The sequence below is a fragment of the Pseudophryne corroboree genome, chromosome 8 (assembly GCF_028390025.1).
Source record: "Pseudophryne corroboree isolate aPseCor3 chromosome 8, aPseCor3.hap2, whole genome shotgun sequence".
In the NCBI taxonomy this organism is placed as follows: domain Eukaryota; kingdom Metazoa; phylum Chordata; class Amphibia; order Anura; family Myobatrachidae; genus Pseudophryne; species Pseudophryne corroboree.
In genome coordinates, this window is record NC_086451.1 from 74,020,868 (window position 1) to 74,044,266 (window position 23,399).

General features: G+C 46.6%; 1 protein-coding gene and 1 long non-coding RNA gene across 2 annotated transcripts in view; one reads left to right on the plus strand and one right to left on the minus strand.

Annotated features, from left to right (window-relative positions):
* Positions 1-23,399, minus strand: part of COL27A1 (collagen type XXVII alpha 1 chain) — a 453,351-nt gene that overhangs the window by 388,765 nt on the left and 41,187 nt on the right. The window contains exons 2-3 of the mRNA XM_063936676.1: positions 20,587-20,657; positions 16,964-18,315 (exon numbers count right to left, since the gene is read on the minus strand). Of these exons, the coding sequence (XP_063792746.1) occupies positions 16,964-18,315; positions 20,587-20,657 (1,423 nt within the window). The remainder of the gene's footprint in view (positions 1-16,963; positions 18,316-20,586; positions 20,658-23,399) is intronic.
* Positions 1-23,399, plus strand: part of LOC134948597 (uncharacterized) — a 174,178-nt gene that overhangs the window by 26,933 nt on the left and 123,846 nt on the right. The gene's annotated exons all lie outside the window — the stretch shown is intronic.

The following is a 23,399-nucleotide window of genomic DNA, read 5'->3' on the forward strand; positions in this document are numbered from 1 at the left end:
GCACTGTGGGGGCATATCTGCACTGTGGGGGCTTTTATGTTTTGTGGCACGGCGGGCATTTATTTATCTGGCACTGTGGGGGCATTTATGTTTTGTGGCACTGGGGGCATTTATGTATCTGGCAGTTATGTATCTGGCACTGTGGGGTCATTGATGCATCTGGCACTGTGGGGGCACTTATGTATCTGGCATTGTGTGGTCATTTATGTATCTGGCATTGTGGGGGCATTTATGTATCTGGCACTGGGGGCATATCTGCACTGTGTGGCCATTTATGTATCTGGCACTGCTGGGGGGCATGTCACGTGTAGCTGGCACTGCTGGGGGGTATGTCACGTGTAGCTGGCATTGCTGGGGGGCATGTCACGTGTAGCTGGCACTGCTGGGGGGCATATCATGTAGTGTATCTACTAGGCATCTGTGGCTAGGCAATGTGTCTATCGTGCGCTGCCTGGCGCAAAGTGTCTATCGTGCGCTGCCTGGCGCAAAGTGTCTATCGTGCTCTGCCTGGCGCAAAGTGTCTATCGTGCTCTGCCTGGCGCAAAGTGTCTAACGTGCTCTGCCTGGCGCAAAGTGTGTAGGAGGTTCTACCTGGTGCAATGTGTATTAGCTGCACTACTATGTGGTGTAATGCGAATTGCCACTACTCTGTGGTCATGCACCTTCCCCACGAAGCAACGGCCCTAAATTTTTGCTGCGCGCCTTCGGCGCGCACTGTCCCTGCTTCAGCATGTGGGTGGAGGAGCACCAAGTATTACAGTATGTACATCATTTTGCCCTCCTTACTTAAAAATGTGCCCTCCTTGTGATCAGCACCCTGCCCTAAAACGTGAACACTATCATGTGTAGCTGGCACTGCTGGGGGTCTATTGTGTGTAGCTGGCACTGTTGAGGGGCATGTCATGTGTAGCTGGCACTGCTGCGGGGCATGTCATGTGTAGCTGGCACTGCTGCGGGGCATGTCATGTGTAGCTGGCACTACACTGGAGACATTGTGTGTAAGGAACACTACTGTGGCTGTTCTGCATAAGGCTGCTAATTGTGTGCATAGAGGGGGTGTGAAAAAATATATTTATTTATAGTTTAATAATATGAAGTTACGAGGCCACACCCACTTTCCCAGGAGGCCACGCCCACTTTTCCCGAAGCGCGCGCGCCTTCGGCGCGCGCATAGGGGTTAGGGGGCGCTTTTACATTTTCTCGCACAGGGTGCTAGTAGGCCTGGAGCCGGCCCTGCGTGTACTGTCTTTAGGATGCTCAGCTTCTCCCTCTCCGCTACTTCATGGTCCCCGAAGCCCCGCACCCTCGTTGTGACATAATAAATGTATTTATTTATTTGGCGAGGGGGGAGGGATGCGACACCAACACAGGAAGCATTATTGCCCTGCTTCGGCCTTGATTATATTAAACAAGAGGAAATTACTATTTGAATACTGTAAACAAGGTGGAACCACTGTTTCATGTAAAATTCTAATGAACAGGAGGCGTCTGTAGGAGATAGCAAGTATCCGAGTGCTGCGTCTGAGGACTCTGATCACCATCACGATGGTTACAGGCCAGCCTAGCTGAAGCTTACTTAGGCTAGCTGTAGCATCTGGACACCAGGGTCCAGGAAGTCTGCGTCCAACAACGCAGACCCTGGACTCGTCACACCTTCAAAAAACAGCGGCAACGTACGAAGAACAACTATGCTGCGGCTTCATCTGTGACTTTGTATATTTTTACAACAACTTCCTTTGCATTTAAAGTTGCGGCCTAGCGCTCCTAGTACACGGCAAGTGGTGTTGCGTCTGGGATGTTACGTCAACGTTAAAATTGAATAGAAAAGATGGTACGCTACTGCTCTCTAAAAGGCTCAATCTCCAAGGGCGTCTCATGCCACATAGACGTTCGGTGTATGAAGACACACCTGCACTGTACTATAGATACCTGTACAGATTAGGGATCCGGTCTGAAGATCGACAGTGTCTAGGTCGACAATGTTTAGGTCGACCACTATAGGTCGACAGTCACTAGGTCGACATGGATGGAAGGTCGACAGGGTTTCTAGGTCGACATGTGCTAGGTCGACAGGTCTAAAGGTCGACATGAGTTTTTCACATTTTTGTTCTTTTTTTGAATTTTTTCATACTTAACGATCCACGTGGACTACGATTGGAACGGTAAAGTGTGCCCGAAGCATGGCGAGCGAAGCGAGCCATGCGAGGGGACGCGGTGCACTAATTTGGGATCCCGGTCACTCTACGAAGAAAACGACACCAAAAAAAAAAAAATTGATGGCTAACCTTGACACTCCAGCTGTTGTTGAACTACACATCCCAGCATGCCCTGAATCAGTTTTGCTATTTGCCCATTTTAAAACTGATGCAGGGCATGCTGGGATGTGTAGTTCAACAACAGCTGGAGTGTCAAGGTTAGCCATCATTGCTCTAGACTGTACTATACACACGAAAGCTAAAATCTGGTTGTCTGCTATAGGCTCTATCTCTACGTTTCAGAGATGTGTAACCAATATGGCTGGGTCACTGAGGCGTTTCTAATAAAATAAATATGTGAAAGTGCCCCAGAAAGCTTTAAATGGCATTGATGTGATAACGTCAACATTTGCAATACATTAGCTGTACGTTACAGAGCCACACTGCCCCTAAACGCTTTCATTCTTAGCAGCTCAGCATTATGTATTGTGAAATATCTTGAGACCACCATGAAAACTATCTGTAATTTGAACCCAAATACATAGGGGGAGGGAGGCTATCAGTTTCCAGGCTCCAGAGCAAGTCACAGGAAAAATTGGAATCCATTTTCCCCCTCAAATATGATGCATCTGGAGAACATCACAAATGAGCTTGATAAAATAACTCTGCAAGATACCAGGAGCTGACCTGGAATATAGACCCCATTCACACGCCTGCCGTGCATTTCATTAAATGCTAATAAGAGCGCAGTCACAGTTCTTCTGGTCGGAGTGAGGAAAAGTACCAGGGATTTCCCTGGAATTAATGTTCACAGTTGAACAATTGACAAAAAAAGTGATTCCTTGGTCAGGATTAGGAGGAAATTAGCTGTGATCTCACCAGTACAGGCTGCCAGTAATGTCTGTGACTCATTCTCTATTGCAGGGTGCACACGTATGTTTCATTCTGTAAACTAATAGACACTAACACGGCGTGTACATGTATGTATGGAGTGTAGTCCAGACCAAGGTTTCTATATCTGTGGTACACATACCTCCGGGGCATACCAGGTGGATCCATGTGTCTGTGGTACATGTACCTCCTGGGCATACCAGGCGGATCCATGTGTCTGTGGTACATGTACCTTCTGGGCATACCAGGCGGATCCATGTGTCTGTGGTACATGTACCTCCTGGGCATACCAGGCGGATCCATGTGTCTGTGGTACATGTACCTCCTGGGCATACCAGACGGATCCATGTGTCTGTGGTACATGTACCTCCGGGGCATACCAGGCGGATCCATGTGTCTGTGGTACATGTACCTCCTGGGCATACCAGGCGGATCCATGTGTCTGTGGTACATGTACCTCCTGGGCATACCAGGCGGATCCATGTGTCTGTGGTACATGTACCTCCGGGGCATACCAGGCGGATCCATGTGTCTGTGGTACATGTACCTCCTGGGCATACCAGACGGATCCATGTGTCTGTGGTACATGTACCTCCGGGGCATACCAGGTGGATCCATGTGTCTGTGGTACATGTACCTCCAGGGCATACCAGGCGGATCCATGTGTCTGTGGTACATGTACCTCCTGGGCATACCAGGCGGATCCATGTGTCTGTGGTACATGTACCTCCTGGGCATACCAGGCGGATCCATGTGTCTGTGGTACATGTACCTCCGGGGCATAGCAGACGGATCCATGTGTCTGTGGTACATGTACCTCCTGGGCATACCAGACGGATCCATGTGTCTGTGGTACATGTACCTCCTGGGCATACCAGACGGATCCATGTGTCTGTGGTACATGTACCTCCGGGGCATACCAGGTGGATCCATGTGTCTGTGGTACATGTACCTCCTGGGCATACCAGGCGGATCCATGTGTCTGTGGTACATGTACCTCCTGGGCATACCAGACGGATCCATGTGTCTGTGGTACATGTACCTCCGGGGCATACCAGGTGGATCCATGTGTCTGTGGTACATGTACCTCCTGGGCATACCAGGCGGATCCATGTGTCTGTGGTACATGTACCTCCTGGGCATACCAGACGGATCCATGTGTCTGTGGTACATGTACCTCCGGGGCATACCAGACGGATCCATGTGTCTGTGGTACATGTACCTCCGGGGCATACCAGGCGGATCCATGTGTCTGTGGTACATGTGCCTCCTGGGCATACCAGACGGATCCATGTGTCTGTGGTACATGGGCCTCCTGGGCATACCAGGAGGATCCATGTGTCTGTGGTACATGTACCTCCGGGGCATACCAGACGGATCCATGTGTCTGTGGTACATGTGCCTCCTGGGCATACCAGGAGGATCCATGTGTCTGTGGTACATGTACCTCTGGGGCATACCAGGCGGATCCATGTGTCTGTGGTACATGTGCCTCCCGGGCATACCAGATGGATCCATGCGTCTGTGTGGTACATGTACCTCCTCAGTATGCCATACTTACCCATTCGTCTGCGTGGTACATGTACCTAAGGGGTAGACCAGATGGATCCATCAGTCTTGGGTAAATGTGCCTCCTGGGCATACCAGGCGGATCCATGTGTCTGTGGTACATGTACCTCCGGGGCATACCAGGCAGATCCACTGTCTGTGGTACATGTGCCTCCTGGGCATACCAGGCAGATCCATGCGTCTGTGTGGTACATGTACCTCCTCAGTATGCCATACTTACCCATTCATCTGCATGGTACATGTACCTAAGGGGTATGCCAGATGGATCCATCAGTCTTGGGTACATGTACCTCATGGGTATACCAGATGGATCCATGTGTCTGTATGGTACATGTACCTCCGGGGGTCTACCAGACGGATCCATGAGTATGTGTGGTACATCTACCTACGGGGGTCTACCAGATGGAACCATGCGTCTGTAAGGTACATGTACCTCCGGGGGTCTACCAGATGGATCCATGTGTCTGTATGGTACATGTACCTCCGGGGGTCTACCAGATGGATCCATGTGTCTGTATGGTACATGTACCTCCGGGATATACCAGATGGATCCGTGAGTATGTGTGGTACATGTACCTCCGGGGATATACCAGACGGATCCATGGGTCTGTATGGTACATGTACCTCCGGGGTATACCAGACTGATTCATCAGTCTTCGGTACATGTGGATTCATGCGGTTATTCCACAGTTAGATGAAACACAAAATAACAGTATAACACATAAGGAAAGAATAACACACATTTAAACTAAATGGCTATTCAAAGAGTTACTTTGCAAACATTAGGTGGTATTTAGAATAAATGTACATGCTTTAGGGGTAATTGGTATAAACATGATATACAGAGGTTACTAGGTAAACATGTAACATAATAAGGGTTTCAGATTATTCTTCCTCTATAGACATTATAAAAGGGTAACACATTTCATAGCATCTCAGAGGCTTCTTACGTTTATATTAATCTATCTGTAGCTATAAAGTGTAACCTTCGACAACAGTGGAAGTAGTCATTTTGTGGGCTGAACTAACATTCACCTTGTGAATGCATTAGGAAACCATTGGGTTCATACCTCACACTTAAGTGAGCAAGGTAAACTGTTTGGCTGCACGCTCATGAGTACTGGATTCTGGTTATAGCTACAGCTTTTGGGGTATATTCAATTGAAGTCAGATACATTCCGACATTCATTTGTCGGAATGGATCCGACCTGGGCTATTCAATGTAATTTCAATTTGACTTTAAAAAAAGTTGAATTGAGATGCACGGGGGGGAGACGGGGAAAACCCGCCGGCAGACAGGGGAGAGCAGCGCTAAAGCAGCGGGCAGCATAGCCGGAAGATGTTACAGCCGCCGCTCACGGCAACGTCCACCCGGCTCCAGCAAGCGAGGTCTCGCTTGCTGGAGCCGGGTGGACGCTGCTGTGAGCGACGGCTGTGACATCCTCCGGCGCTGCTCTCCCCCGTCTGCCCGTGGCCTCCCCATCTCTGCTCCCGCACCTCACTTCGACTTTCGAATGGAGATGGTCGAAAAGGGGGGCCAAAACTCGACACAAGCACGCGGATCGGCAGCTATTCCGCCGATCCACGTGCTTTTTCGACAAGTCGAATTCCCCGACTTGTCGAATAATTTGGGGTTAGATTGAATAGATCGGAACCCCTTCCGACCTAAAAAAGTCGAAAACTGCAGTCTTTTCAACAGACGGCAGCTTTCGACTTCAATTGAATATACCCCTTTGTCTTCACCATTACCATTAAAATGCTGTCATATTGGGGCTGCTTTCCATTTCAGTAGAGAGCATGGAACAGTTTTGTGCGCCGTATTATCATGTTTTGTGCAAAACGTAGATAGTTATAATACACAGGAGGGTCACATTTCCATTGTACACTCCAGCATAACCACCAGCCACCAAGCATAACCTTCACCATTTTCCTTATGGCGAGACACGTTAGCGGTACTCAGCTGTCATCAGGATTAGGATCATTTTTATGATGGACCTTAAATGATTGGGACGTGACAATGCAGCAAATGAAAATTACAATGGGTGGGTATTGTAGCGCAGGTTAAACATAAATTTACTGCCGTAGGCCAAAACCAGATGTGGTGGTAGTAAGCCAAGCCATATTCCTGCACAGACGGTCAGACAGAGAGTCACTGTATAACTGGCATAGGAAGCCCAATAATCTGGCCACCATGCAACCACCTTAAATGTAGTAAGTACAGTTGTGGACAAATTTGTTGGTACCTTTACATCTCATTGAATAAAGGAAAAAAAACATGAAAATAAATAAATTATTGATTACTTCGCCAAATATATAAAATAAAAATGGCCTGGACATAATTGTTGGTACTCCTTAGAATAAAACGATAAGAAATAATTGGATTATAGTGATATTTCAGGCTAATTGCTTTCTTAAATTAGCATCACACGTCTTCATTCTGCTAACTAGTCATTCAGCCAATTTAAATTGAGAATCACTGCGCTCTTTGGTATCAATGTATGCACCACACTGAACATGGACCAATGAAAGCAAAGGAGAAAGTTGTCCGAGGAGATCAGAAAGAAAATTATAGACCAGCATGTTAACCAAAACACATGTAAGACCATCTCCAAGCAGCTTGATGTTTAAAATCCATGGGACTGCAGCCAAACTCCCTGGGCAAGGCCACAAGAGGAAAATCCACCTCAGATTAAAACAGAAGGATTGGGAGAATGGTAAATAAAGAGGTCAAGGTACAGTAATATCTGATAGCACCATCTGGCGCTTTTTGAGCAACTGGGCTCTATTGAAGAAGACCCAGGAGGACTCCACTCTTGAAAATAAATTGGTAAAATATATATTGACACAATGCTTCTGGGAGAATGCCCTTAGGACAGATGAGTCAAAATTGGAGCTTTTTGAAAAGTGACGTTATGTTCACAGACAAAAAATGGAGCTTTCAAAGAGAAGAACACAATGTCTGCCGTGGAATATAAAGGAGGCTTCTTTGCTGCATCTGGTACGTTGGTGTCTTCAATCTGTGCAGGGCACAATGAAATGGGTTGGTATCGATATTCCGGCGCCCGACATCTCAGCAGACAGAACCCTGACCTCGGGATGCCGGGCACCGGAATGCCGGCAGCGGGTCGAGCGCAAAAGATCCCCTTGCTGGCTTGCTGGGCTCACCGCGCTACGCATGCCACTCTATTCCCACTCCAGGGGTGTTGTGGACACCCGAAGTGGAAGAAAATGTGTCGGTATCCCGGCGCCCTTATGCTGAGCGCTGGGATCCCGACAGCCGGGATATTGAATGCATCCCCAATGAAATATCAAGATTACCAAGGCATTCTGCAGGTGAAACATACTGGCCAGGATCAGAAAGCTCTGCGGCAGGTCACAGGGTCTCCAACAGGATAATGACCCACAACACACAGCTAAAAGCTCCCAAAATGGATAAGAACAGAACACTGAACTATTCAGAAGTGGCCTTCCATGAGCACTGATCTGAATCCTATCAAACATCTATGGAATCATGGAAACATGCAGTCTGGAGATGGCAACCATCAAGACAACTGGAGCAGTGTGCGCAGGAAGAGTGGGCCAAACTACCTGCTGGCCAGTGCAGAGGTCTCATTGAAAGCTACAGAAATCACATTATTCCAGTGGATGTGCACTTAGGTTAAGGTTAAGGGTCCCATCATTTTTGTCCAAGCCATTTCCATTTGGTTTATTTAAAATAGTCTGTTGAATGAAAAATGCAAAGTCTGATTTCTATTAAATATAGAATAAACAATGATGGATGCCAACTGCTTTGGTCAGTTTCAAGTTATTTCAGAGAAACACATGGGCTCTTCTTTTTTTCCAGATTTGTCCAACACTGCATATTTGAATTACAGTATACTGTATGCCTTTCTTTGATAGGCTAAACATATTGTAACAGGGGGCCTAATTCAGAACTGATCGTAGATGTGCTAAATTGTGCCCGCAAAGTCCGGGCACGTCTGCGTTGCCCAGACCGCGCCCCCAAAACGGCGGCCCAACACCGCCGGCCCGCTCCTCCCGCCCAGCGACCGCCTCTGCCTGTCAATCAGGCAGAGGCGATCGCTGGGCTGAGATGGCCATCGGCTGTCTGGCATGCACCGGCTCACTGCGGCGCCGGCGCATGAGCAGTTCAGACCTGATCAGCTGCTGTCTGAAAACACATAGCAGCGATCAGGTCTGAATTAGGCACAGGGTCAGGGGAACAAGTACCATCTCCTGGGGTAGATGGCAGGATGCAGCAGCTGAGAGATCACACAAGTTCATTGGTTTAAATAAGATTTTACTCACCGGTAAATCTATTTCTCGTAGTCCGTAGTGGATGCTGGGGACTCCGTAAGGACCATGGGGAATAGACGGGCTCCGCAGGAGACTGGGCACAGCTAAGAAAGATTTAGGACTACCTGGTGTGCACTGGCTCCTCCCACTATGACCCTCCTCCAGACCTCAGTTAGGATACTGTGCCCGGAAGAGCTGACACAATAAGGAAGGATTTTGAATCCCGGGTAAGACTCATACCAGCCACACCAATCACACCGTATAACTCGTGATACTATACCCAGTTAACATTATGAACATAACAGAGCCTCTCAACAGATGGCTCAACAATAACCCTTTTAGGTAACAATAACTATAAACAAGTATTGCAGACAGTCCGCACTTGGGACGGGCGCCCAGCATCCACTACGGACTACGAGAAATAGATTTACCGGTGAGTAAAATCTTATTTTCTCTGACGTCCTAGTGGATGCTGGGGACTCCGTAAGGACCATGGGGATTATACCAAAGCTCCCAAACGGGCGGGAGAGTGCGGATGACTCTGCAGCACCGAATGAGAGAACTCAAGGTCCTCCTCAGCCAGGGTATCAAATTTGTAGAATTTTGCAAACGTGTTTGCCCCTGACCAAGTAGCAGCTCGGCAAAGTTGTAAAGCCGAGACCCCTCGGGCAGCCGCCCAAGAAGAGCCCACCTTCCTCGTGGAATGGGCTTTTACCGATTTAGGCTGCGGCAGGCCAGCCGCAGAATGCGCAAGCTGAATTGTGCTACAAATCCAGCGAGCAATAGTCTGCTTCGAAGCAGGAGCACCCAGCTTGTTGGGTGCATACAGGATAAATAGCGAGTCAGTCTTTCTGACTCCAGCCGTCCTGGAAACATAAATTTTCAAGGCCCTGACTACGTCCAGTAACTTGGAGTCCTCCAAGTCCCTAGTAGCCGCAGGCACCACGATAGGTTGGTTCAAGTGAAAAGCTGATACCACCTTAGGAAGAAACTGGGGACGAGTCCTCAATTCTGCCCTATCCATATGGAAAATCAAATAGGGGCTTTTACATGATAAAGCCGCCAATTCCGACACACGCCTAGCCGAAGCCAAGGCCAAAAGCATGACCACTTTCCACGTGAGATATTTTAAATCCACGGTTTTAAGTGGCTCAAACCAATGAGACTTTAGGAAACCCAACACCACGTTGAGGTCCCACGGTGCCACTGGAGGCACAAAAGGAGGCTGAATATGGAGCACTCCCTTGACAAATGTCTGAACTTCAGGTAGTGAAGCCAGTTGTTTTTGGAAGAAAATCGACAGAGCCGAAATCTGGACCTTAATGGAACCCAGTTTTAGGCCCATAGTCACCCCTGACTGTAGGAAGTGCAGAAATCGACCCAGCTGAAATTCCTCCGTTGGGGCCTTCTTGACCTCACACCACGCAACATATTTTCGCCATATGCGGTGATAATGGTTTGCGGTTACTTCTTTCCTAGCTTTAATCAGCGTAGGAATGACTTCTTCAGGAATGCCCTTTTCCTTCAGGATCCGGTGTTCATCCGCCATGCCGTCAAACGCAGCCGCGGTAATTCTTGGAACAGACAGGGCCCCTGCAGCAGCAGGTCTTGTCTGAGCGGTAGAGGCCATGGGTCCTCTGAGATCATTTCTTGAAGTTCCGGGTACCAAGCTCTTCTTGGCCAATCCGGAACAATGAGTATAGTTCTTACTCCTCTTCTCCGTATTATCCTCAGTACCTTGAGTATGAGAGGAAGAGGAGGGAACACATAAACCGACCGGTACACCCACGGTGTCACTGGAGTGTCCACAGCTATCGCCTGCGGGTCTCTTGACCTGGCGCAATACTTTTGTAGCTTTTTGTTTAGGCGGGACGCCATCATGTCCACCTGTGGCCTTTCCCAACGGTTTACAATCATTTGGAAGACTTCTGGATGAAGTCCCCACTCTCCCGGGTGGAGGTCGTGCCTGCTGAGGAAGTCTGCTTCCCAGTTGTCCACTCCCGGAATGAACACTGCTGACAGTGCTAACACGTGATTTTCCGCCCATCGGAGAATCCTTGTGGCTTCTGCCATCGCCGTCCTGCTTCTTGTGCCGCCTTGTCGGTTTACATGGGCGACTGCCGTGATGTTGTCTGACTAGATCAGAACCGGCTGGTTTTGAAGCAGGGGCTTTGCCTGACTTAGGGCATTGTAAATGGCCCTTAGTTCCAGAACATTTATGTGTAGGGAAGTCTCCTGACTTGACCAAAGTCCTTGGAAGTTTCTTCCCCGTGTGACTGCCCCCCAGCCTCGAAGGCTGGCATCCGTGGTCACCAGGACCCAGTCCTGTATGCCGAATCTGCGGCCCTCTTTGAGATGAGCACTCTGCAGCCACCACAGCAGAGACACCCTGGTCCTTGGAGACAGGGTTATCAACCGATGCATTTGAAGATGCGATCAGGTCCCACTGAAAAGTTCTGGCATGGAACCTGCCGAATGGAATTGCTTCGTAGGAAGCTACCATTTTTCCCAGGACTCGCGTGCAGTGATGCACCGACACCTGTTTCGGTTTCAGGAGGCCTCTGACTAGAGATGACAGCTCCTTGGCTTTCTCCTCTGGGAGAAACACTTTTTTCTGGACTGTGTCCAGAATCATCCCCAGGAACAGTAGACGTGTCGCAGGAACCAGCTGTGACTTTGGAATATTCGGAATCCAACCGTGCTGGTGTAGCACCTCCTGAGATAGCGCTACGCCGACCAACAACTGCTCTCTGGACCTCGCCTTTATCAGGAGATCGTCCAAGTATGGGATAATTAAAACTCCCTTTTTTCGAAGGAGTATCATCATTTCGGCCATTACCTTGGTAAATACCCTCGGTGCCGTGGACAGGCCGAACGGCAACATCTGGAATTGGTAATGACAATCCTGTACCACAAATCTGAGGTACTCCTGGTGAGGATGGTAAATGGGGACGTGCAGGTAAGCATCCTTGATGTCCAGAGATACCATGTAATCCCCCTCTTCCAGGCTTGCAATAACCGCCCTGAGCGATTCCATCTTGAACTTGAATTTTTTTATACATGTGTTCAAGGATTTTAAATTTAAAATGGGTCTCACCGAACCGTCCGGTTTCGGTAAGACAAACATTGTGGAATAGTAACCCCGTCCTTGTTGAAGTAGGGGCACCTTGATTATCACCTGCTGGGAATACAGCTTGTGAATTGCCTCTATCACAGCCTCCCTGTCTGAGGGAGTCGTTGGCAAGGCAGATTTGAGGAAACGGCGGGGGGGAAATGTCTCGAATTCCAGCCTGTACCCCTGAGATACCACTTGAAGGATCCAGGGATTTACTTGTGAGCGAGCCCACTGATTGCTGAAGTTTTTGAGACGGGCCCCCACCATACCTGGCTCCGCCTGTGGAGCCCCAGCGTCATGCGGCGGACTTAGCAGAAGAAGCGGGGGAGGACTTTTGTTCCTGGGAACTGGCTGTATGCTGCAGCTTTTTTCCCCTACCTCTGCCTCTGGGCAGAAAGGACGCGCCTCTACCCCGCTTGTTCTTTTGGGGACGAAAGGACTGTACCTGATAATACGATGCTTTCTTTGGTTGTGAGGGGACATGTGGTAAAAATGCTGACTTCCCAGCTGTTGCTGTGGAAACTAGGTCCGAAAGACCATCCCCGAACAACTCCTCACCCTTATAAGGCAAAACTTCCATGTGCCTTTTAGAATCTGCATCACCTGTCCACTGCCGAGTCCATAAACCTCTCCTGGCAGAAATGGACAGTGCACTTATTTTTTTTCATTTCCTCAATCATATAACGAGTGGCCCTATTGGACATTACATTAGTCTCTTCGTCGTCGACACTGGTATCAGTGTCCGTGTCGACATCTGTGTCTGCCATCTGAGGTAGCGGGCGTTTTAGAGCCCCTGATGGCCTTTGAGACGTCTGGGCAGGCATGGGCTGAGAAGCCGGCTGCCCCGTATTTGGCATGTCGTCAAAATTTTTATGTAAGGAGTCGACACTTTCGCGTAATTCCTTCCACAGGTCCATCCACTCAGGTGTCTGCCCCGCAGGGGGAGACAACACATTTATAGGCACCTGCTCCTCCTCCACATAAGCCTCCTCATCAAACATGTCGACACAGCCGTACCGACACACCGCACACACACAGGACCCCACAAAGCCCTTTGGGGAGACAGAGAGAGAGTATGCCAGCACACACCAGAGCGCTATATAATACAGGCATTAACTAAATTATATCCCCTTATAGCTGCTATATGTATATTGCGCCTAAATTTAGTGCCCCCCCCCCTCTCTTTTTTACCCTTTCTGTAGTGTAGACTGCAGGGGAGAGCCAGGGAGCTTCCTTACAGCGGAGCTGTGAGGGAGAAATGGCGCCAGTGTGCTGAGGGAGATAGCTCCGCCCCTTTTTCGGCTGACTTTTCTCCCGCTTTTTAATGGATTCTGGCAGGGATATTTATCACATATATAGCCTCTGGGGCTATATATTGTGATATATTTGCCAGCCAAGGTGTTTTTATTGCTGCTCAGGGCGCCCCCCCCCCCCCCAGCGCCCTGCACCCTCAGTGACCGGAGTGTGAAGGGTGTATGAGGAGCAATGGCGCACATCTGCAGTGCTGTGCGCTACCTTGGTGAAGACTGATGTCTTCTGCCGCCGATTTTCCGGACTCTTCTTGCTTCTGGCTCTGTAAGGGGGCCGGCGGCGCGGCTCTGGGACCGAACATCAATGGCCGGTTCCATGCGGTCGATCCCTCTGGAGCTAATGGTGTCCAGTAGCCTAAGAAGCCCAAGCTACCACCAGTTAGGTAGGTTCGCTTCTTCTCCCCTTAGTCCCTCGCTGCAGTGAGTCTGTTGCCAGCAGATCTCACTGTAAAATAAAAAACCTAAAATATACTTTCTCTCTAGGAGCTCAGGAGAGCCCCTAGTGTGCATCCAGCTCAGCCGGGCACAGGATTCTAACTGAGGTCTGGAGGAGGGTCATAGTGGGAGGAGCCAGTGCACACCAGGTAGTCCTAAATCTTTCTTAGCTGTGCCCAGTCTCCTGCGGAGGCGCTATTCCCCATGGTCCTTACGGAGTCCCCAGCATCCACTAGGACGTCAGAGAAATGCAACTGACCAGTTTCATTGTGTAGAAAAAAAGAAAAAGACATCAAAATAAATACCTTGCCATCCGACATTAACTATATACAGGACAATCCTAACTCACTACAAAAACAATGCAAGAAGGTTTTTCTCACTGGATTACAAGGGCAGGTTACTCTCACAGAGACTCCATAGTATCTCCTTTTTCCCAAGCAGTGTGAGAGACAAATGATCAGGCTAACACCCTTTTTAACACACCCGTACAGTTGAAAGACCTAATTAGTCTTCTGTGAGGCTAAAAGCCCAAATACCCGAACTGGGCCTAAATGAATGGAGAACCCACCCTCTCTTCTCACATCCAACCCCAGGACCCTAATCCGGTTTTTACCAAAACTCTCAGCACAACCAATAAAATTCCTGGGGTTTTAAAACGCATGCCTTCTACCACTATTCCAATGATCTTGTCACAGTATGCATATTAAGAATTTATTTTCTCTTTTCTGTAGTATTACAGGTCGAGTATCCCTTATCCAAAATGCTTGGGACCAGAGGTATTTTGGATATGGGATTTTTCCGTATTTTGGAATAATTGCATACCATAATGAGATATCATGGTGATGGGACCTAAATCTAAGCACAGAATGCATTTATGTTACATATACACCTTATATACACAGCCTGGAGGTCATTTTAGCCAATATTTTTTTATAACTTTGTGCATTAAACAAAGTGTGTGTACATTCACACAATTCATTTATGTTTTATATACACCTTATACACACAGACTGAAGGTCATTTAATACAATATGTTTAATAACTTTGTGCATTAAACAAAGTTTGTGTACATTGAGCCATCAAAAAACAAAGGTTTCACTATCTCACTCAAAAAAGTCTGTATTTCGGAATATTCCGTATTTCGGAATATTTGGATATGGGATACTCAACCTGTACTGCCTTACAGAACTGGTGTCATGAGTTCAATTCCCAGTCATGGCCTATCTGTGCAGAGTTCTCCCAATGTTTGCGTAGGTTTCATCCCACACTCCAAAAACTATCAAATTGTCTGTTGACAAAAAATGAACCCTAGCGTGTCCATGTGGTAGGGAAAATTGATAGTAAACGTGGTAGGAACTGATGTGAAGGACGTAAATGTTTTTTGTAAAGTTCTGTGGAGTATGCATGTGCTATATAATTAACAATTAAAAAAATACCAAACCAAGTTATCATTAAATTAAATTAAATGCATATGGATTATCTGTTACATTCACGAGGCAGCAACCAGGAGTTGTTTGGGCAGGGATACTTCTCACCCACAGCAGAAGGCATGCCATCTAAAACATGGGTTGCAAAGGTTATCCAAATCCCAAATAATTGCAGAGTTCACCTGTTGCCTGGACACAATGGGGGTAATTCCAAGTTGATCGCAGCAGGAATTTTGATAGCAGTTGGGCAAAACCATGGGGGGTAATTCCAAGTTGATCGCAGCAGGACATTTTTTAGCAGTTGGGCAAAACCATATGCACTGCAGGGGGGGCTGATATAACATTTGCAGAGAGAGTTAGATTTGGGTGGGTTATTTTGTTTCTGTGCAGGGTAAATACTGGCTGCTTTACTTTTACACTGCAATTTAGATTGCAGATTTAACTCACCACACCCAAATCTAACTCTCTCTGCACATGTTATATCTGCCTCCCCTGCACTGCACATGGTTTTGCCCAACTGCTAAAAAATTTCCTGCTGCGATCAACTTGGAATTACCCCCCATGTGCACTGCAGGGGAGGCAGATATAACATGTGCAGAGAGAGTTAGATTTGGGTGGGTTATTTTGTTTCTGGGCAGGGTAAATACTGGCTGCTTTATTTTTACACTGCACATTAGATTGCAGATTGAACACACAACACCCAAATCTAACTCTCTCTGCACATGTTAAATCTGCCTCCCCTGCAGTGCACATGGTTTTGCCCAACTGCTAAAATATTTGCTGCTGCGATCAACTCAGAATTAGGCCCAATGAGCGAAGCCATTTTGTGATGTGAACTATTATAAGAGAGCTGAAAGGAACAAAATGAAATACAAAATGGCTACTAAATCAACTAAATTAAAGGACCAATCCTGTGAGATGGCAACTATACTTTCTCACACCTTTTTGTGAGAATTGTACTATATGTAATTTAGACCTTAAAGAAAAAAAAACCTGTATTATTAATTTAAACTGTACAGCATTGGTGTCACGAAGGTCAGCGTAGGTTTTTCAGAGATTCCTATGTGGTCTTATAGCCTCCATGTTGAAGGCACGGTTATGAAGTGGCATCGATAGCAGTGTTTCACCGGTTTGCTTTTCCTTTCATTCCACCATGGCAATACAAAATTTGTATTAAACTTAGGATATACTTTAGAAAACAGAACAAAAATGAACACTGCTAAAGTAAGATAGTCTCACAGCGACTACCGCTGGTAGATGGTATCATTTAATGCATTCATCAGGAAAAGACTTAAACATAGGGGTATAGTTACTTAGGGTCGATTTTCATCAATTTCATATAAATGAAAAATCGATCTAAATCGATGTTGAGCTTCTGGGTCTAAAACATATTTTTACTAACATTTAAAAATGGATTAAAATATAATTGTCCATTAATAAATGTGGGGCAGGTTTTTTTTAAGCCTGGTGAAGTGATAAAGTGGAAGGTGAAAAAGCACCAGCCAGTCAGCTCCTGAGTGTCATTTTTCAAACCCAGCCTGTGACATGGAAGTTAGGAGCTGATTGGCTGGTGCTTTATCACTTCAGCAGGCTTAATAAATCTAACTCCCCTGTGAACAGGCGCCCTTTCAGCCTATCCCAACTGATAACATCACACAATGCAGGCAATATATGCAAAACGATATGCCTTAGTATACATCATACAAATAAAACGGTGATACTTACTGAGGCACCTTGATCTCCTTTGGCCCCAGGGGGTCCGATCAAATCCGGAAATGCAGTTGGATCAAGCCATAGATAATCATAGGTAGCAGGCATACTGGTAAACGTGGATGAGGACATGTGGAAGGACCCGGCTCCTGGTTTTGTGTAAAATACTGAGGTGGTAGTTGGGTAAATTTTCAGGTCCAAGGAAGTATGCTGCTTTACGGTAGGAATACTAGTTCTCTTCTGCAATGCTTGCTTTAGGGAGGTGGTATTTGTACTCCTCGGGCTTACGGTGATCTTCCTAACCTGCTTAGAAGTGACAGATGAAGCTGGAGGCCTGGCGGTTGTTTTTTGGTAGACTGTTTTCTTGGTGACTTTTTCCAGGGGCTGGGACCTCTTGTCCTTTGTACTGTTCTGGCCGTGTGCCGCAACGTGTTTAGTGACAGAGAGCAGAGGTTTACCCGGTGAAGTAGTAACAGGTGCAGATATCCTGAGGGCCACGGTGGAAGTCCTGGTTGTGACACTTGGCGAGAGCTGTGTGTCAGTCCTGTGGGTGGATGGCGACGTTACGGGCAGTACGGCAGGTGCTTTTGTAGTTAACTTCGCGGGAGGAGCCTTAACTTTGATGGCGATCGTCAAGTTTGTTTTGATTAGTTTCTGCGTTGGAGGAGAACTGGTGCTGATGTTAGCTAGGGATTTAAAAGCTATCTGGGTGCCCACAGGCATACTGGCTTCTTGGGGTGTCAGTGGAAAGGGAGGTGGCAGATTCGGCCGGTAGGTATCAGCATGCCTGCACTGCTTCTTGAGATATTTACAGTAATTATGAGCTGCCTTGGCGGGAGGATAAATATCAAACTGGCAAATAGCACCTTCAAATTGTATAGTCTGCTGGTTCAGCTTCCCCAGCGTGAACACCCCATCGGGATCCAATGCGTCACCTTTCGTTACATGCAGACTGGCATTAACTCTTTGCTTCCCACAAGAAGTATATAGAGTCACCTTTTGGCCTTGAATATCAACAGCCATATTGTGCCATTGCCCATCATGGACATTGTAATCAAAATATACAGACTGCTTGTGACCCGCGTACACTATAATTTTACCCGGGATAAACTGCAACCCGAGCTCAAGTTTCTTCTTTTTGCTTCGGACAGCAAATAAAAAGGCATTGTTAATTCGGTGGGAGCAGAGGCTTAGCACCAGAGTGAGATCAGTTCCTAAGCTTGGCGGTATGACGGCGTGAATCGGAGCTTCGATACGCGCTCGCTGTGTCAGAATGACTCCCGACTTGAATGGTATGACCCCTTCGGGAACTGGGCGACTGGATGGCTTGCTTCCCATGAGGCCCAACTTCTGAAGAACGTCCACATCTGAAACGCAAAATCAGAAATAGGTTACAGGCTGAATATTCTGAGCAAACATGAGAAATGAGGACAGTACAGTGGATGCTCGGCGGCCAGGATGACATACAGCCCCACATTCCTCTGGTGCGTCTTACTGAAAGACGCACAAGCAGCTGCAGTTGTTTTTGTCCCTTAACAAGAACCAGTTCAAGGGTATTAAAAGCCCCAGGCAGGACCTCATCCTTCCGTTCGTCTATAAACTGTGGTCTGGATGCAAATCACGTTTGAGGATAACGATGATAAAGGAACGAGAACAAGACAGAATAAGGACATAAACCCCTTAATGTGGACAGTATATGGGTAACCTAAGCCTTGCCATCACAAATCTGTTACACCATTATAGGATACATATAAAAAGAGGCCTCGGAGACCTCACTAATCCTTGGGTTTTGCAAAGTTTAGAGTCTGGGGGATTTATACAGCTATCTTTTCTGTACCTCACATCATTTCAGATGCTAAATGGAATACCAGCAGCAGTTCCCTTCCCATCAGAGGGCAAATAAGATCAGTTTCTTCCACACCTCTATGCCTACAATTATTTTAACACTGGAGAATCACAGGGAAGAGTAGGTGCTGTGAAGGGTGTTCCTACTGAAGTATAGGACACATCACAGGGAGAAGTAACATAGAATTTGACGACAGATAAGAACCACACTGCCCCTCTAGTCACCTGTGAAGGAGTTCTTATTGAAGTATAGGACACATCACGGTGAGGAGTAACACAGAAACATAGAATCTGACGACACATAAGAACCACATAGCCCATCTAGTCTGCTGTGAAGGAGTTCCTATTGAAGACTGGGCCTCATCCTATGCTTTTGTAACAACTTGTTTTTGTTGGAGTATAGCAACAGCTGTAGGCTGAGAATGGCTGGAGAAGCTGTACAGGATGCACAGTAGGTGGCGATGTGTCTTAAGACATCCTTGTAGTTACTCATTGTGGTTATGGGCTATGAAAGTAGTATATTCTGCAACAGTTTTGTGCCTCTATGTTGAACTTCAGCAAAAAGCAAAATTGCATAAACACTACACATAATTAACGAAAACTCACACACTAAACAGGGCTACCTGTAATAAAGATCATGTCCCAAAGGTAACGTCTGGCGATTTGAGGGCAGTAGTGAGATTTTTTGCAAGATTTAAAGCAGCGATTCGCTTTAAGGCAAAACCAAGCAGACTGCTACGTTTGGGCCCATGTTTTGTCTGTTCACACAATCATAATTGTCGTAAGCCATATAGGAGGCTAAAATAGAGCTTTTATAGATATATTTTTACAAGAAAAATTAGAACATTAATTAATGAAGGGGAAGGGGTACTTAAGGAGCAGGAAGCTGAACCTTGCACTCCTGCGCTGGGCCTCTAAAGAGTTTTCTGGTACTACACGCATCAAGGAGCATGTCTACGTGGCAGGGGAGGATCCTGCAAGATGTGATTGCACCCTGAACTGCGCTGGAAAGACCAATGCAAATATCCGCAGCTAGGCTTATAATGAAAGTAAGTAATGGTAAGCAGAGTGTTGCTATGTCTCTACCCATCTCTTGCCCTCACTGTCCAGTCTATTCAGTCCAGTTCTTCATTCATATCTCCTTTAGGTGTGACTTCTCTGCATCCTGTCTTCTTCTCAACAACCGGGCAGACCACCAGATGGGGCTCTCTGTGGTCACATGAGTAATGTACTTATACTGTAGTCCTTTCTTTGATCTGGCCACTTTGATATCTGTAGCAGTCTTAAGGGCCCCATACACTAGAATGATAATGCCCCATTTTATCCAATTTCGGGCATTCGGGCCGATATATATCGGGTGAAATCGGGCATTTTGGAGGTGTTTCCGATCTGATCCGAGTTCCCGTGAGGGTCGGATCGGCTCCCCTAGATCGTTAGTGCTGCACTCGTGATATGTCAGTTCCCGCAGGCATGGCTGGGATTGCATACGATATATCGCATGCAAAATTTACCAAATCGCATGGAATCGTATGGAACCACTCCCGGGAGAATTCAAGGGAAATCGCCTCCGACTTCAGCCTCAGGACATATCGTTGTACTGTGTGGGGCCCAATTCCCTACTCTACAGATACTGTATTCAGCCAATTCAGAAACAGGTAACAGACCAACATCTAGTTTTCTATAGATTGCTTACAGTTAAAAATAATAGTAAAAAAAAACATGAAAATAATAATAATAATAATAATATCATCATCATCAACAACAACAATAATCTGACAAAATAATAAATTTACCTTCAGCTATTCCCTGAGAAATATCCAGGCAACAGGTAATATATAAAATAATCCAAACAAAGAGCGATCTCCTAAAAGAGAAGGGAAAACATATCTTTAGTTCATCGTTAGTAGGAAATAACATAGCAACAATAAAATGTGATTACATGTAAATCATTGGGTCACATCGCTGTATCCTTCAGACCTGGATTACAACTGATATATACTAATATGATCAGAGAATGTCCTGTAATAAACTGCCCATATTGTCTGCATTCAAGGGACTGAGGAAGCCGGTATTGGTGGAATACATGCACGTTTAACCCCGTTGAGGAATGTTACAATTGATTTTGGCTTCTGCAGTGTAGATGTGCCCTTTCCTGGCCAGGGACGCTTACAACTCATTTTGGAATCTGGGAGTACAGAAGTGGTGAGGTCACGGCACGGAAAGTCACGCTGGACCCATAACCGTGACACCAAGTCGATGCCACCAACTAGAAAGGTCAGAGAGACTGAGGCGTCCATTCTACTGACCCAGCTGCTTAGAGCTACATCACCGTGCTTACAAAGGGCACCCTGGAAAAATGATGACAAAACATACCCACACTCTCCAGATCTCCAGAACACTGCCCATTGTTACACTGCAAGCGTGGTATTTAAACCATTCAGTTCAAATTGGGGTTTATTCTGTTAGCTCCTATTAAGCTGATGAGGAAATTTTTTCCATGTGTGCAATCATGAGGCTCTCCATGCTGGCCGTGTACATGCCAAGCGGTCACCCCTCAAATTCCCAGAAGCTCAGATTAGAAATTCATGCTGGGGACTCCGTCAGGTACAGCCAATAAGAGCCAATGAGACATTTCACTTCTTACTGGATGTAGTCTATTACTTATCCCACCCATGTGACAATGGGGTTTATTCATGAAGCAGTGAAATGTGTGGAGAAGTGAGCCAGTGGAGAAGTTGCCCATGGCAACTAATCAGCAATGAAGTAACATTTATAACTTACATACTATACAATTGTACGGAGCAGATGATTGGTTGCCATGGGTAATTTCTCCACAGGCTTGCTTCTCCACACTTTTCACTGCTTCATGAATACACCCCCAATGTATGCAATTAGTTCACAGGCTGCTAGTTAGGCAACTGTAATGCTTCCACTGTTACAGTGGACAATATGAAGTAATTCAAATAATAATAAAAGAGGCTGTATACACCCAAAAGCCTATGGGGGAGATGTATCAAATCTTCAAGAGAGGATGGCAAGTTGCTCATAGCAACCAGCTTCTAGCTGTCACTTATCAAGTACATTCTTTACAATGATAGCAAGATGCTGATGGATGTTACTGTTATGGGCAGACTTGCAACATCTCTCCCTATATATTGCATACAGGGGTATTCAATTCCTGACACTGACGTGATATGCCGTACCGGAAGGACATATTGTGTCCTGCCAGCATCACAAGTTTTCACTCGCACCCCATAGAGGTTTTAGGGAAAATCTGCATCGTTGGCTCTACCGTATTTGCACAATTGAATTCCCCCAAAAGCAGCCACAATGCTTGGCTGTGTACATCACAGTAGCGTTTGGAAGCCCAAAGTCTCTACGTTCTGCAAAGCGCCTTCCCCGATCATTCTGATTAACTGAACCTCCCCTTAATTTATGGTGGAGATTAAGCGTGAGATTGCGTGATGTGCGGCTACTCCCATTACAGGTAATTACAGGAGGAAAACCTCACTCATACTTCTGTGGTCATTATTATTTGGCCCTTACGTTTCTGAGCAAGCGTGTAGTAACAAATATATAAATTTTTGCATTCCAGAGTGCCAGCAATATTAGTATTAAGGGGCTGATTCGGAGTTGGCCGCTGATGCGACCCGCATCGCAGATTGCTGACGAAGGGACAGGAGTCAACCTTAGTCTGATGCGTCCGCAATTCATCGGGAGGCGACCTCAAACATGCTGGACGGCCTTGCCCTGTGCTGAGCGGCATGTGAGGAGACGGGCGCAAATCTGGCTGCGCATGTAGCGATCTGCACCAATCTCTGAATGAGCTAAGTAATTTTTAATTTGCTGCAGGTGCGAGTCTATGGCTCCAAAACAGAGACCAGGAACAGCTGGTAAAGGAAAAAGATTCTGATAGTTTGGTAGCATATTCATCAGCAAGAGGAACAGAGAAATTCCCTACAAGTGAGAACAGAGGATGGCGGCTCGGTGCACGCTGTTATTTCTCAGAGATGCACGTTCCTGGCACTGCCCCAAGTGCCAAAACATTGAAATGCTCACTTTGTCAGAGTAGAACAAGAGAGTGGAAAAACGTAATCCGGCTTGGAGATGCCCGTTCAGTGACTAATGGAGGGTATTAATTGTCTGAGGTAAATGAATGGCTTTTTCCAACAGCCTGTGAAGATGCTGACGAAAGACTGCATATCCTTCTTTACACAGTGGGTTGGAATATGTAATCCAACGCAGTTAGACGCGTATAACGGGGGATTTGTTCGGTACTAGACTACAGTGGTTCCGTAGGGTACTACTTACAAAGCTCTGCAGACTTCTACATATCAGATATACTATATAACAATACAGACAGTAAGTTACATTCTCACTGTTACTTTCAGGTATGGTGTAACACTTGATACCACAGAGCCAACACAGGTGAGCGGGATACCCACTCAGTGTAGCTGTGCTGGATCTGGCGCGGTCACTGAGACATCTGTCAGCAAAGGAATTACAGTCGTTCTCAGAAATATAAAACAGGTGTCAGGTTAAGCAAAGGGTGACTATTTCTGATGCATTGTGTCATGCACAAATACAGTATCCCAAAGCTATATAT